General features: G+C 55.3%; 1 protein-coding gene across 1 annotated transcript in view; it reads left to right on the top strand.

Annotated features, from left to right (window-relative positions):
- Nucleotides 1-3,216: 3,216 nt before the first annotated feature.
- The window catches only part of LASP1 (LIM and SH3 protein 1), a 43,040-nt gene continuing 34,931 nt past the window's right edge, over nt 3,217-11,325 (top strand). Inside the window, exon 1 of the mRNA XM_014957947.1 lies at nt 3,217-3,307. Within this exon, the coding sequence (XP_014813433.1) occupies nt 3,252-3,307 (56 nt within the window). The 5' untranslated portion in view covers nt 3,217-3,251. The remainder of the gene's footprint in view (nt 3,308-11,325) is intronic.

Raw genomic sequence — 11,325 nt, 5'->3', positions numbered from 1 at the left:
CCCCCCCCCGTGCCACCAGCGCCCTGCCTCTGAGCTGGCAGCATCCCAAAGGGTGCTTGTTCCGGGTGTTGGGGGGCACAGGGGTGACACCTTGGACTTTTAGGGGGCTTACTGCCTTTATTTTCCTCCACACCCCCCCACCAACAAAGAGCTTCCTCCCCCCCCCAATATTAATTTTCCCCGGGGTTTCTGGCTGGGGAGGAGGTGGCTGGAAGAGCCTCCTTGTTTCCCGTAAACACCCCCTGCGCCGCCGGAGCGGGGTTTGGTGGTTGCAGCTGCAACTGCTGAACCCACGTAGGGCTGATGTCACAGGAGTTTAGGTTGGATTTTGGGGTTTTTTTTATTTATTAAATGAGTAGAAGCTGGAATGAGCTGTTTCAGGGTGTCAAACCCCATCAAGGGTTTGCGTTTGGCCCAAGGAACCTCTCCTTATGTTTTCCTCAAACCCTTGGGTCTTGTGTGGTGCTCACTCCTGGGTGTAGGGTGGTGGCTTTGCTTGGTGGAGGGACGTTGTGTGGCCGTGGCATCAGCCCTAAACGGGTACAGGGGGATGTGCTGTGGGCTCTGGCCACAGGCCTGGGCTGCTACGAGTGGCAAAGATGCTCAAAGGGCTCCCATCCCTGCTCCTGTCCCTGCTCCATCCCTTTGGCCACCAGGGACCTGTGGTGCCCAGCCCCTGGGGTGGCCTCTGGATGTTTGGAGCACTTGGAACCGGGGTATTTAAAAGCAGGGGTGTTTGTGCTTCATCTAAAAACCTATCTGAAACGTGTGTCCTCCTTCTCCACGGCCGTGCTGGGGGCTGAGCTGCAGCCTGGCTGGAAGGAGACACAATTGCTGTTCCCTGTGCCCGGGCTGTGGTGCAGATCTCCTTTCAGGGCTGGTTTAGCTCCATCAGCAGCGAGATGGAGCGTAGGGACATGGAGGCTTGGAGATGGGGATGGTGCTCTCCAGGTAGCTCAGCTGCCCGCTCAGGGCTTTGGAAGAGCCCCAGGGCAGAAACTCCTCCACTGAGCAGTGCTTAATGCAAACAGCAATAAAAATACTCATTAATTGCTCTCTGGCTGGGGGTAAAGGCCGCCTGGGTGCATCCCTTCTGCGCCTGGCGTGGAGGATGCCCTGGGCGAGGGGACAGCTGGCCTGGCCAGACCCTCCTGGGCTCTTGGGAGCTGGGATATTCCCGGGAGGAAGATGCTCCGGAGTCATCCCGTCTGTCAGTTCATGGCCACAGATTTCCAGTGGCATCTCTGGTATTTGGGAACAGCTTTCACAGCGCCCTGAAGGGCTGAGGGGCTTGGAGAGAGGTCTCTTAATTACCTCTAATTGTGGGGGTGGGAACTCAAGCGAGAGGCTGCAACTTTCATGATGCCCAAAGAAGTCTGTGGGTCTTGTCCGTGGGGAGGCTGGAAGCTGGGAATGGGGTTGGGGGGGGAATAATCCCACTGCGAGCCTGGTGTGGGGAGAAACCCCCCCCCAGCTGTTAGAGGCGAGCTCTGGAGGAACTCGTGTAACTGAAGGAAAAGAACAAATATGTTGCTCTGAGCAACTGAAATGGGTGGAAATTGCCCTTCTGGGCTGAGTCATCGTCTCCTCCAGCCGCGGGGGTGTTTGCTCCGGGGTGTGGTACCTGTGGGGAGGTGGCACAAGGGCATAGGTTTGGCTCTTGCCATCTCCTGGCAGCAGCACGGACCCAGCCAAGCAGTTGCAGGGGTGGAAATGACTTATTATTGGGTTTTTTTTGGTGTTTTTTTTCTTTTTTACTTTAATCTGCTTGGTGTTCTGAGCTGCTAACGTGGCTTTCGGCTGCTTCTCACCCTGGCTTTGGTGGGTGATGCTGGGTGGTTTGTGGGGGACAGCCCCGTGGTGGCACTGCCTTCCTCCCATGAGTGAAGGTGTCTCTTTGGGCTGTGCTTTCCCCGTGTCCCTGCTCCTGGGCTGGTCCCTGAGCAGTCACATCGGACCCCCCTGTCCTCCCAGTCCCCATGGCTGTGGGTACCAGAAGAAGCACCAAGTCTGGTCACTTGGTGACTTGGTGGGGTGTCAGCCTTTGGTCTGCCTGGGGCTGAGCTGCAGAATTGCTGGGGGACAGCTCTGGGCTGGCTCCTGCCAGCCTGGAAAACCACCTGGGTCACTTAAATGCCCAGTGGAACTGGTTCCTTCCATAGTAACCCTAAAACCTTAAAACACTGCTCATTGGGTGTTGCAACCCGTGATGTAGGGTCATGAATTTTGGGGTCTGTGCCTTCAGCCCGGGGTCTGAGCCTGGCTGGGTGGTTAAAGCAGAGCTGAGGTGCTGCCCAGCTCTGGTTGGATGTCAGACCTTGGGTGAGCTGGTGGTGGGGTCAACCTGAAGCTGCTGATGGGGCTGCTGTTGGGCAGAGGATGCAAAAACTGCCTTCACCAGAAGGTCAGGCCAGCAGCTCTTCTTCTTGTGGCTCTTCCCCCTGCCCCGTGTTGGGTTGCAGCCCTGCCCAGAGCAGACATGGGTTGTGACAGCCCCACGGTGGGGAGAGGGGGGGCTGAGATGTGCTCTGCACCCCCTGGGGCTGTAGGGCTTGTGAAGATTCACCACCTCAGGTGCAGCAGAAGGGTGGTGTCTGCGGTGAGGACCTCTGAGCCCTCCGCTTTGGGCTCTCTGGTTCTCATGAGAACCTTTTTCTTCTCCGTCTTCGCTTCCTTGGCGTGGTGTCTGTGTGCAGCCCCACCTGACCTGCTCCGCTGGCCATCTCTTGGCCAACATCAGCAGAAAACCCCCAAAAACCCTTAAAGCAGCAACTTTGAAGCCTTCAAACCACAGCTGTTGGCTCTGCTGACCAGCTCTCTGCTCACGGGGGTTCATGTCGAGCCTCTCTCGTAGCAGGAGGCTTCTCCTGGCCCCTGTTTGGCCTCAATGGTCTCACAAGGTCCCTTCCAACCACGAAGATTCTGTGACTTGGCTGAGCCAGACGAATTCCTGGCCAGGAGATAAGGTGGGAAGATGCTACTGTAGTGCAAGTCACAAAATTGAGAGATAAGATGTGTTGGGAGAGTTTGGGGGGGATTTACTTGTGTCCTGAACTGGTGGGAATATTGTTTGTCCTCTGGGTTTTGTGGTTTTTGTCCCGGACGTCTCCGGGCTGGAGGAGCCAGGAGTTTGCGTTGCGGCGATTCCAGCGGGACGTGGCCCCGTTTTGTGAGTTCCCTGGTGTTAATGATTCTCCTGTCTCTGTTTCCAGTTCTGGCATAAAGCATGTTTCCACTGCGAGACCTGCAAGATGACCCTAAACATGAAAAACTACAAGGGCTACGAGAAGAAGCCGTACTGCAACGCGTAAGTCTCTGCCGCCGGCTCCCCTTGGCTTCGGGGGAGGCTGCGGGATTTTTTGGGACCCTCTTAAACATTGGTCCTCACCCCCTTGAAATGAGGGTTGTGGGGGGCACCCTGAGCTCTGCGGAAGCTCTTTCCCAGTGGTTTCTGGGAGAGCATGTGAAGCCCCGGCTGAAGAGGTCGCACGGGCTAATTAATGCTGGGAATAAACCAGCATTTCCCAGCTTAAATGCCAGCTGGTGGCTGCCCTCCAGCTCCAGCCCGGGCGGACAAAAAGTGCATAAAATTCAAATGCAGGCAGGCATTTACATGGAGCTGATCTTAATCTGTGTCCCTGTAAAGAAGGGGAGACAAAAAGGTGTTTATGCCACCCCTGACCAAACACAGGTGTTTGGGGGGAGGAGAAATGCCCTTTTGCACTGGGGGAATGGGGTGTGTGACACGGGTGTCCCTGCAGCCTGTGCCCTGCTGGGCTCCTGGCCAAGGGCATCCACTGGAATCACCTCCTGGGTGTGATGAAGGTAAATCCACCTGGAGGTAAAGCCAGCTTGAAGGTTAAGATCCTTCTCTGCTGCTTGTGCCACACACAAATTCGCTTTCCTCCATCTTTCAGGTGGTTTCTGAGCAGTGGGTGTTCACCAACCCCCATTTTTTTTAATCCTTATCAAGAAGGACCCTTAATTAGGCAATGGAAAGCTCTGCACCATGAGTGCTGGTGCCTCTCAGCCCACAGGGAAGCGCCGAGCTCCGCGCACCTGACGTGTTTCTTATTGCAAAGCTGCTTTCTAGACATTAAGATTTCTTTTGTAGCCGCTTCTTATGCTCCAACCCTTCTTAGAAGGAAAACGAGATCCCATAATGCTGCTTAGCACTCGGTCTGTTCACAGAGCACTTTTAAAAACATTAATCCTGACAACACCCTTGTAAGATGGGCATTACCCTGCTAATGTCTAAGGCAAGTGAGAAGGAGAAGCCGTGGAACCGTCAGCCATGCGGTGCCTCAGCAAAAACCTCCTGCTTCTGTAGCCCCCCCTTTTTTTTTAGGGTGTTTATTGCTGCTGTTGGGTGTTGATGATGGTGATGACCTTGGGGATGTCCCAGTCAAAGCTCCTGTTGAACTGGGATGAGGCTTGTGGTATTCAGGTCTCAGCTGGTGATGGTTGGGGGGTGGCAATGGCGTGGAGAGCAGAAAAGAACTCTTGGTTATCTGGTTAAATGGGGGGAAACTGGCACTATTGGAGCTCCAGCCTCTGGGGTGGGAAACTGGGAATTTCCTGGAGTGCTGTGAGGGGGAAACCTGTGGTCTGAGAGGAGGTGAACTGTTGGTTAGAGGGACGCTTGTTCTTGGACTGTGTGAGTCTCTCAACCTGCTGTGACTGTGGGATGTGTGAGCCTGAGCCCTTGGATTGCAGGGAGGTGCAGGAGATGAGACCCCTGGGCTCTTCCTGGTGTCTGGAACCAGAGGTTCCTTCTCTGGCCCGTGGTCACCCCGATCCCAGCCCTGGCAGAGCCTTGATGTCCATCCCTGGTGCTTCTGCCCCTGGTCACAGGGATGGGCTGGGGGTCCTGTTCTTGTGCTCCCTCCCTCCAGGCTGCTGGAAGGGAAGTGGGATAATAATGGGAAATTCCTGAGATTCCAAGGAGTCTGCGCAACCTCGACCCATCTCAGTTTCTCAACCCCCTCTGCTGAGAGCTCCCTTTGATGCGGGCTCCTTGGCTTAACCCTTTAACAGCCTCCCTGAGGGGTCTGTCTGTCTCCCCTCTACCCCAGGGCAGCCCCCAGTGTCCAAATTGGGCACAGAAACTGGCATTAAACGTTCTTCCTGCCTTTCCTGGCCGTTTTATAAAGCAAAGGGAGGTGAGAGCAGCTGGAAACTGCTGGCACGTGGGGCTTTGCTCCTTTTTTGCTGGGGTGGGGGCTGCGATGCCCCCAGCCCCAGGGTGATGGGAAGCTGAAGGATGTGGGGTTGATTCCTCCTCGACTGGTGTCCCCCAGAATATACTGGGGAGGAAGAAACGTCCAGGCAAGGTGTGTGTCTGGCAAAGTACAGCCCAGAAGGACCCTGACCCTTCTCCAGTAGCTTTTGCTGGTGTTGGAGTTGAGGGGCAACATCTCCCGTCCCCCAAGAAGGGGGGGGTGGTGGAAAAGCAACGTTTATCCTGGCAGGGAAGAGGCTGCTTTTTCTGAACATGCCTTAGCACAGGGTCTCCTCTGTTTGAGCCGTGGCCGCCTGCCAAAATTCCTGAGTTTCTTTCTTCACGAGAGCAAGAGGAAGAGGGCTGGGCTTCCTCCCTATCTGACATTGCCCCGGCAATAAATCTGTGAGAAGCCCTTTCAAGAAGGTGGCTGCTTAACTCTGCCCTCCCGCACCCAGCAGCCTGGGGAACTGGCTCGGTGGCAGACGTGACCCTCCTCACCCTTCCTCTTTCCACTTAAGCTGGAGGTACTGGGGTGACTGGTGGTTCACTGGAAGCAGCTCTCAAGGTTGGGCTCGTCCCTTCACAGGAGCACTTTGGACTGGAAGAGGTCGAAGTGGAGGAAGGGCAGTATCGGGGTGAAGTTTGAGGCTTCTGCAAGTGAGGGGTGGGCTGGCAGGGAGAGGCAAGATTGTGTGTGGGGCCAAGGGGACCAGTGCTCCCAAAGATGCATTTTATATAGGCTTTAATATCTTATTTGCTGTGCTGGAGGGGGAACAGAGCTGTGCTGCAGCAGGCAGGGCTGATGCTGAGGGTCAACTCCCCAATGGGGGTGGTACCCACAGAGTAGGGCTCTGCTCCCCTCCTCCCAGACAGCTCTGCCTCGGTGTGTGGCACAAATCTGTGCCTTGAAAATCCCATCTGAGAGTTCAGAGCTGTATATTCCATCGGGGGAGTCAGTGTCTTCAGAGACATGACTTGAGATGCAGAGAGGTGGGGAGGAGAAGGAGGAGCAGGATCCTGGGAGAGAGCCTCCTTGTCCACCTCTGTCTCGGCCACGGGGCTGTCCTGCTCCCCTCCCTTGAGGACACCAAGGCCAGACTTTCTCAGAGCTGGGGCTTTGCCCGAATTCCTCCTGATCTACACGCTGTTGCCCTGTTGGATGCATCTCTGCTTGGAAAGCCCCCCAGCCCCGTGCATCCCGCTCTGTCGGAGGGGCTGTCTCTGCTGCCTGCACACCCCACAGTGCTGGATTATTATATTTTTTTTACTTAATTTTTTAAAATTTCCTAACTGCTGCAGACTGGCTGGCAGGAAGTGAATGGCCTACTTGCTCAGCAGTCCCTCCTCCCCCAGCGAGGAGCTGCAGCCCTGACGTGCAGCATCCCTGCAGCATCCTTTGTTTGAGCACGTGGAGGGGGGGCACGGGGCTGGTGGCCGAGACCCTCTGCTCACCTTTGCTGCAGCTCAGGCTCGGGGCAGAAGGAAAAAAGGGGATGTGGAGACGTAGCAGCACAGTGAAACTGCATTTTATTTTTTTTTTTCCTCAAAAAGGGGCTAAAGGCTAAGCCAGGCTGCCAAAAATATCTTACGTAGGTGTGTCGGCGGGGTCCCCTCTCCCTCCATCTGCTGCACTTGTGTGACTTCAGCTTTCCCTTCCCGGAGCTGACTTTTCCTTGGGGAGAAACCCCACCCGGCCGTGTGTCCTGGGATCTCGGGGATGACATTCCTCTTCCCTGCCTCGGGATGCTTCCTCTTCCCAGCTTATCCAGAGCCAGCACCCCGTGGGACTGGGGCACGGTGGCTCTGAACAGGAGCTGCAAAACCTTGAATTCCTGGCCATGACCCAACGATCCTCCCTGGGGGATTTTTTTAATGTTTTTTATTTTTTTTGATGACATTCCTCTTCCCTGCCTCGGGATGCTTCCTCTTCCCAGCTTATCCAGAGCCAGCACCCCGTGGGACTGGGGCACGGTGGCTCTGAACGGGAGCTGCAAAACCTTGAATTCCTGGCCATGACCCAACGATCCTCCCTGGGGGATTTTTTTTATTTTTTTCCCCTGTTGAAATCCTCGCTTTTTCCACGCAGAGCAAGCGGCTCCGTACCTCTGGGCGAACTCCTCTGCTTGGAAAAAGTTAGTGAGCGGCTCCGAGCTTCACAAGGAGCCAGTGATCTGTTCTTGGCATCCCTCTCTGCTCCATCTGGTAGCAGCCTACTACATTAATAAAGCCATCTTCCAAGTTTGGGGAGGGTGGAAAACGGAGAAGGGGGTGGAAAGGGGGAGGGGAGGAGAAGGAGGGGGGGCAGGAAGGGAAAGAGGAACAACTGTGTAGCTGGGCCCGTGTCCAGGTGTTTATCCCATGCTTTATTTGTGCTGAGTTTCTGGAGGAGAAGAGCTGTCTTTCTTGTCTTGGTGTGCACACTTCGCGTGCTGCCGAGCTCAGAACAGACTCTGCTGGGTGGTGGTTTGGTGGTTGTTTTTTTTTTTAGGTGTAAAGGAAAGCTGGTTTCTCCATATGCTGCTGCTTTTTCAGGGGGGAAGGACCCCAACACACATGGTTCTGAGGAGCTGGGGGGTACAGGGTTTGGGGAAGGGCTCACTGACCCACCCTCTGCGGGGGAGAGGGGATGTGGTGGATGGGAGAACCCTCCTGAGAAATGCTGTGATTTAATGGCTGGGAGGCTGCAGGTTTTAGTGAGCCCTCTTTGGGGTGGAGCCTCTGGTTTCTGAAGTGTTTGGGGGTGACTTGCTCCAAGTCCTCCCCACCTACCAGGGTTTGATGGGGGAGACCTCTCACAGCTGAGGCTATTCCTCCTGGGAATCCAAGATCCTTCTGTAAGGCTCTGCTACCCCCCCTCCACCCCATCCCTGGCTGTCACCTCCTCCCCGTGGCTGCAGATCAGCTTAAACCAGTGGTGTCCCCGAGTGCACAACTCACAGTGTCTGTGGGTGAAGCCTCTGCAGAGGTGGGAGAGGGAAAACCTCACTGAGACTCCCTGCAGGTAACTCCTCTCCCCCTGGGCTCACCTCCTGTTCCCAAGTTCTCCTTCCCGATAGCCCCAGGGGTTTTCCACCCACCTGGTAGGTGCTTCCCAACTTCTCCTGCAGCTGGGAGGAGGAGAATATCTGCTCCTGCTTCAGGTGTTTGGTGCCTGCTTATTGTTAAACCCTCTCATCCTGGCGAAGCAGATGGTACGTGAGCTTGTTCTCCAGGAAACATTATTCCCTGTAGTCAGGGTGTGCTGTGTTGGTGGGTGATGGTCCTCCCTCTCTCACTGTCCTGTTCTCCTGGAGTTGCAGCCAAAGCCAACCGGTTCCTGGCCCCCCCCTTGCCCCTCAGGACTGGGTTTGTGGGTTCGGGCAGAGCTCTGGGGCTGGGCAGCCCTGCCTGGAGCATCCCCAGAGCCAGGAGTGTGGGGTTTGGCCGGGGTTGCCCAGAGTTGACCTCGCTGGAGGGGAGCAACCTGGGAATGAATGTTGACTTTCCTGAACTTGCTTATCCCTGCCCAGAGCCAAGAAACCTGGTGGAAAAACCCAGCTCTGCCGGGATGCCCGCTCTGTTCCCAGGAGTGGTGGTGGTGGGCAGGCACCGCTCTGTTTTTTGGGGGGGATCAGGGGTGGGAAGGGGGAGCAGCCTGATGGGCAGAGCCCTTTCCAGGGGTGACTTCTGTCTTCCCAGCTTGGCAGCCGCCCTTCTGCGTTCCCTTCAAATCTTTTCTGTTATGGATTAAAGCAGGTTTGTAAAAAATAGCCTGGGTTTCACTTGGGCAGCTCTGCAGCCCCCTCATTCACTGCTGCCTTTGGGGATGGGGCTGAGATGGATGGAGAGAGCAAACCCCAGCTCCCCACTGCTGTCCCACGCTCAGACAGCATTCCCAGAGCTGGGGACGATGGCTCCTGCCTCCTCCATCCCACTCCTGCCCCTCCTGCCTCCCCCAGCACCCATACCCTGGGTGGGCAACGGGAGCATCTTCGAGCAACAGCATCCTCCCAAGTTGTGCTCCGAGCTGTGTTTATGCAAAGCCAGGGTTTTGGGTTTTTTTGGGGGTGGTGGGCTGGGAGCAGATGCTGGGAGAAGGCGGCAGCAGCTGCACACGTGGAGGGTTGGCCCAGCCGTTTTGGCAGCCTTTCCCTACCAAAAAAAAAAAAACAAACCCACAAAAAACATGCCAGGAGGAACTGAAGTCTTTTCTCAAAAACCCAACCAAAAAAAAAAAACCCACAAAAACATGCCAGAAGGAACTGAAGTCTTTTCTTTGCAGCCTGCCCTTTCCTAGTAGGGAGCTCGCAGACCCTCTGCAAAGTGGTGAGGTGCTGCTTTTATTATTTAAAAAAAAAAAATAACAACCCAGTTTATTATTTTATTTCTCTGCAGCCTGCCCTTTCCTAGTAGGGAGCTCGCAAACCCTCTGCGAAGTGGCGTGATGCTGCTTTTATTATTTAAAAAAAAAAAATAACAACCCAGTTTATTATTTTATTTTTTTTAAGCTTGTCCCCAAGAATCAGCAACTCTTTGAAAGGCAGGATGTGAACTCGGAGAGCCTTCTGGCAGAGCCCAGCCGATTACTTCCTTTGTTTAACTCTTCTTTCCCGAAACCCCGCTTGCAGCTGCACTAAAGGTGACCGTCACCCCCGGGAGGGGACAGGGGGTGTTTGCACCCCCCTGCTACAGTCTGGGCGGCTGCTTGTTGGATGGATCTGCCAAAAGCACTTTAAAACAGCCTGTATTGACTGCAAGCAAGGCTGGGAGCCAGAGAGGCTCCTCCGAGTGCTCAGGCATCTCACACCATCCGGGGTGTAAAACACATCCCTGTTGGATTCGTGCTGAAGATGCCGAGTCTGGGTCCTGTAGCCAACAGACCTGCATCCCTTGTCTCCTCGTAGAACATCTGGATGGTGCCAGAATAAACTTCAGGGAGTTTTTACAGATGTGTCCCCACTGATCTCTCTATGGGAGCAGTTTAACGCCGTTTCCAGCTCCTGTGAAGCTCCCAAGGCAAAGGTTTGAGCGCGGCCACTTAACTTGGCTTCCCAGGGAGAGAGCTCTTGGAGGGAAAAACCTGCTTTTTTGGGCAGGAGTGGGACACGGTGGGATGTGGGTGTTTGGAGATTCCCATCAGGCTGGAGCTGGGATTGCCTTTGTGCCACTGCTCTGGGTCTGGGGAGGTGAAAATGCTGCCTGGGGCTTGTCTAACCTATGGGTCATGAGGAAGTTGGACTGAGGTGCTGGTATGGGGTTGTTCCTGGTCAGAACATGGGAGGAGGGTCTGTGGTTGCTTTATAATGTCCCTGCTGAGGGAGTTCCCTACCTCAGCCTCACCTTTGGTCACGCAGCTATTGCTGGGGGCTGCTGGAGTGAACTGGTGGAGCTCTTTCTGTCTGTGGGGATGCTGGGGGAGAAGGCAGAGCTGCCTGGGGCAGCCAGACCCCTTTCCCGTGGGAACCCTGCACCCCACAGCAAAGAGTGGGGTGAACTTCCTTCTGTCTGGTGGCTGCTCTCCTCCAGCAGCTCCTACCGCAGCGCCCAGACGGGCTCTGTCTGCCTGGAGGAGACTCCATTGACCTGATTTAGTGATGCAGCACAAGGATAAAAAAAAAAATCAACCCTAGTCTCCAGTGGCTGTGGCTGGACCAGCACGGCCTCACTGGGAGAACTGGCCGAGGGCTGATACGCAGGGTGTTGCTGCCAGCTGTGAAGCTCCTCTTTTTGGGGGGGGAACTGGGTTTTTGTGGGGTACTGTGGTACAGGACCTCCCTGGATGGTATCTGTGGGGCTGGGGGTGCTGCTGTGGTGCAGAAACTGAACTGTTTGGTGCTGTCTGTATTTGAGGGGGTGGTGATGTGCAGAGCTGGGGGTAGGCAACCCCTGAAAGGGGGGGGGGCCTTGCCCCCCCCCCCCCAACCTCAGCTGTGGCTCTTCAGTGACTCCTGTGAAATCTGGGGTGACTTTTCTTCACGTCTCTCCTGGTGGGTGTAATCACCCCAGGTCCTGGTGGAGCTGCAGATTAAAGGGGGTATTTTATTTTATATATTTTTTTTTCTCCCCTGCCAGCCCCCAGGCGAGGCTGCGATGCCGCTGAGCCCTTGGCTCCATCACGTGTC

Source organism: Calidris pugnax, unplaced genomic scaffold (genome assembly GCF_001431845.1).
Source record: "Calidris pugnax isolate Ruff unplaced genomic scaffold, ASM143184v1 scaffold337, whole genome shotgun sequence".
Classification (NCBI taxonomy): domain Eukaryota; kingdom Metazoa; phylum Chordata; class Aves; order Charadriiformes; family Scolopacidae; genus Calidris; species Calidris pugnax.
The sequence above is the reverse complement of the archived record's forward strand: the minus strand, read 5'-3'. Positions and strand labels throughout refer to the sequence as shown.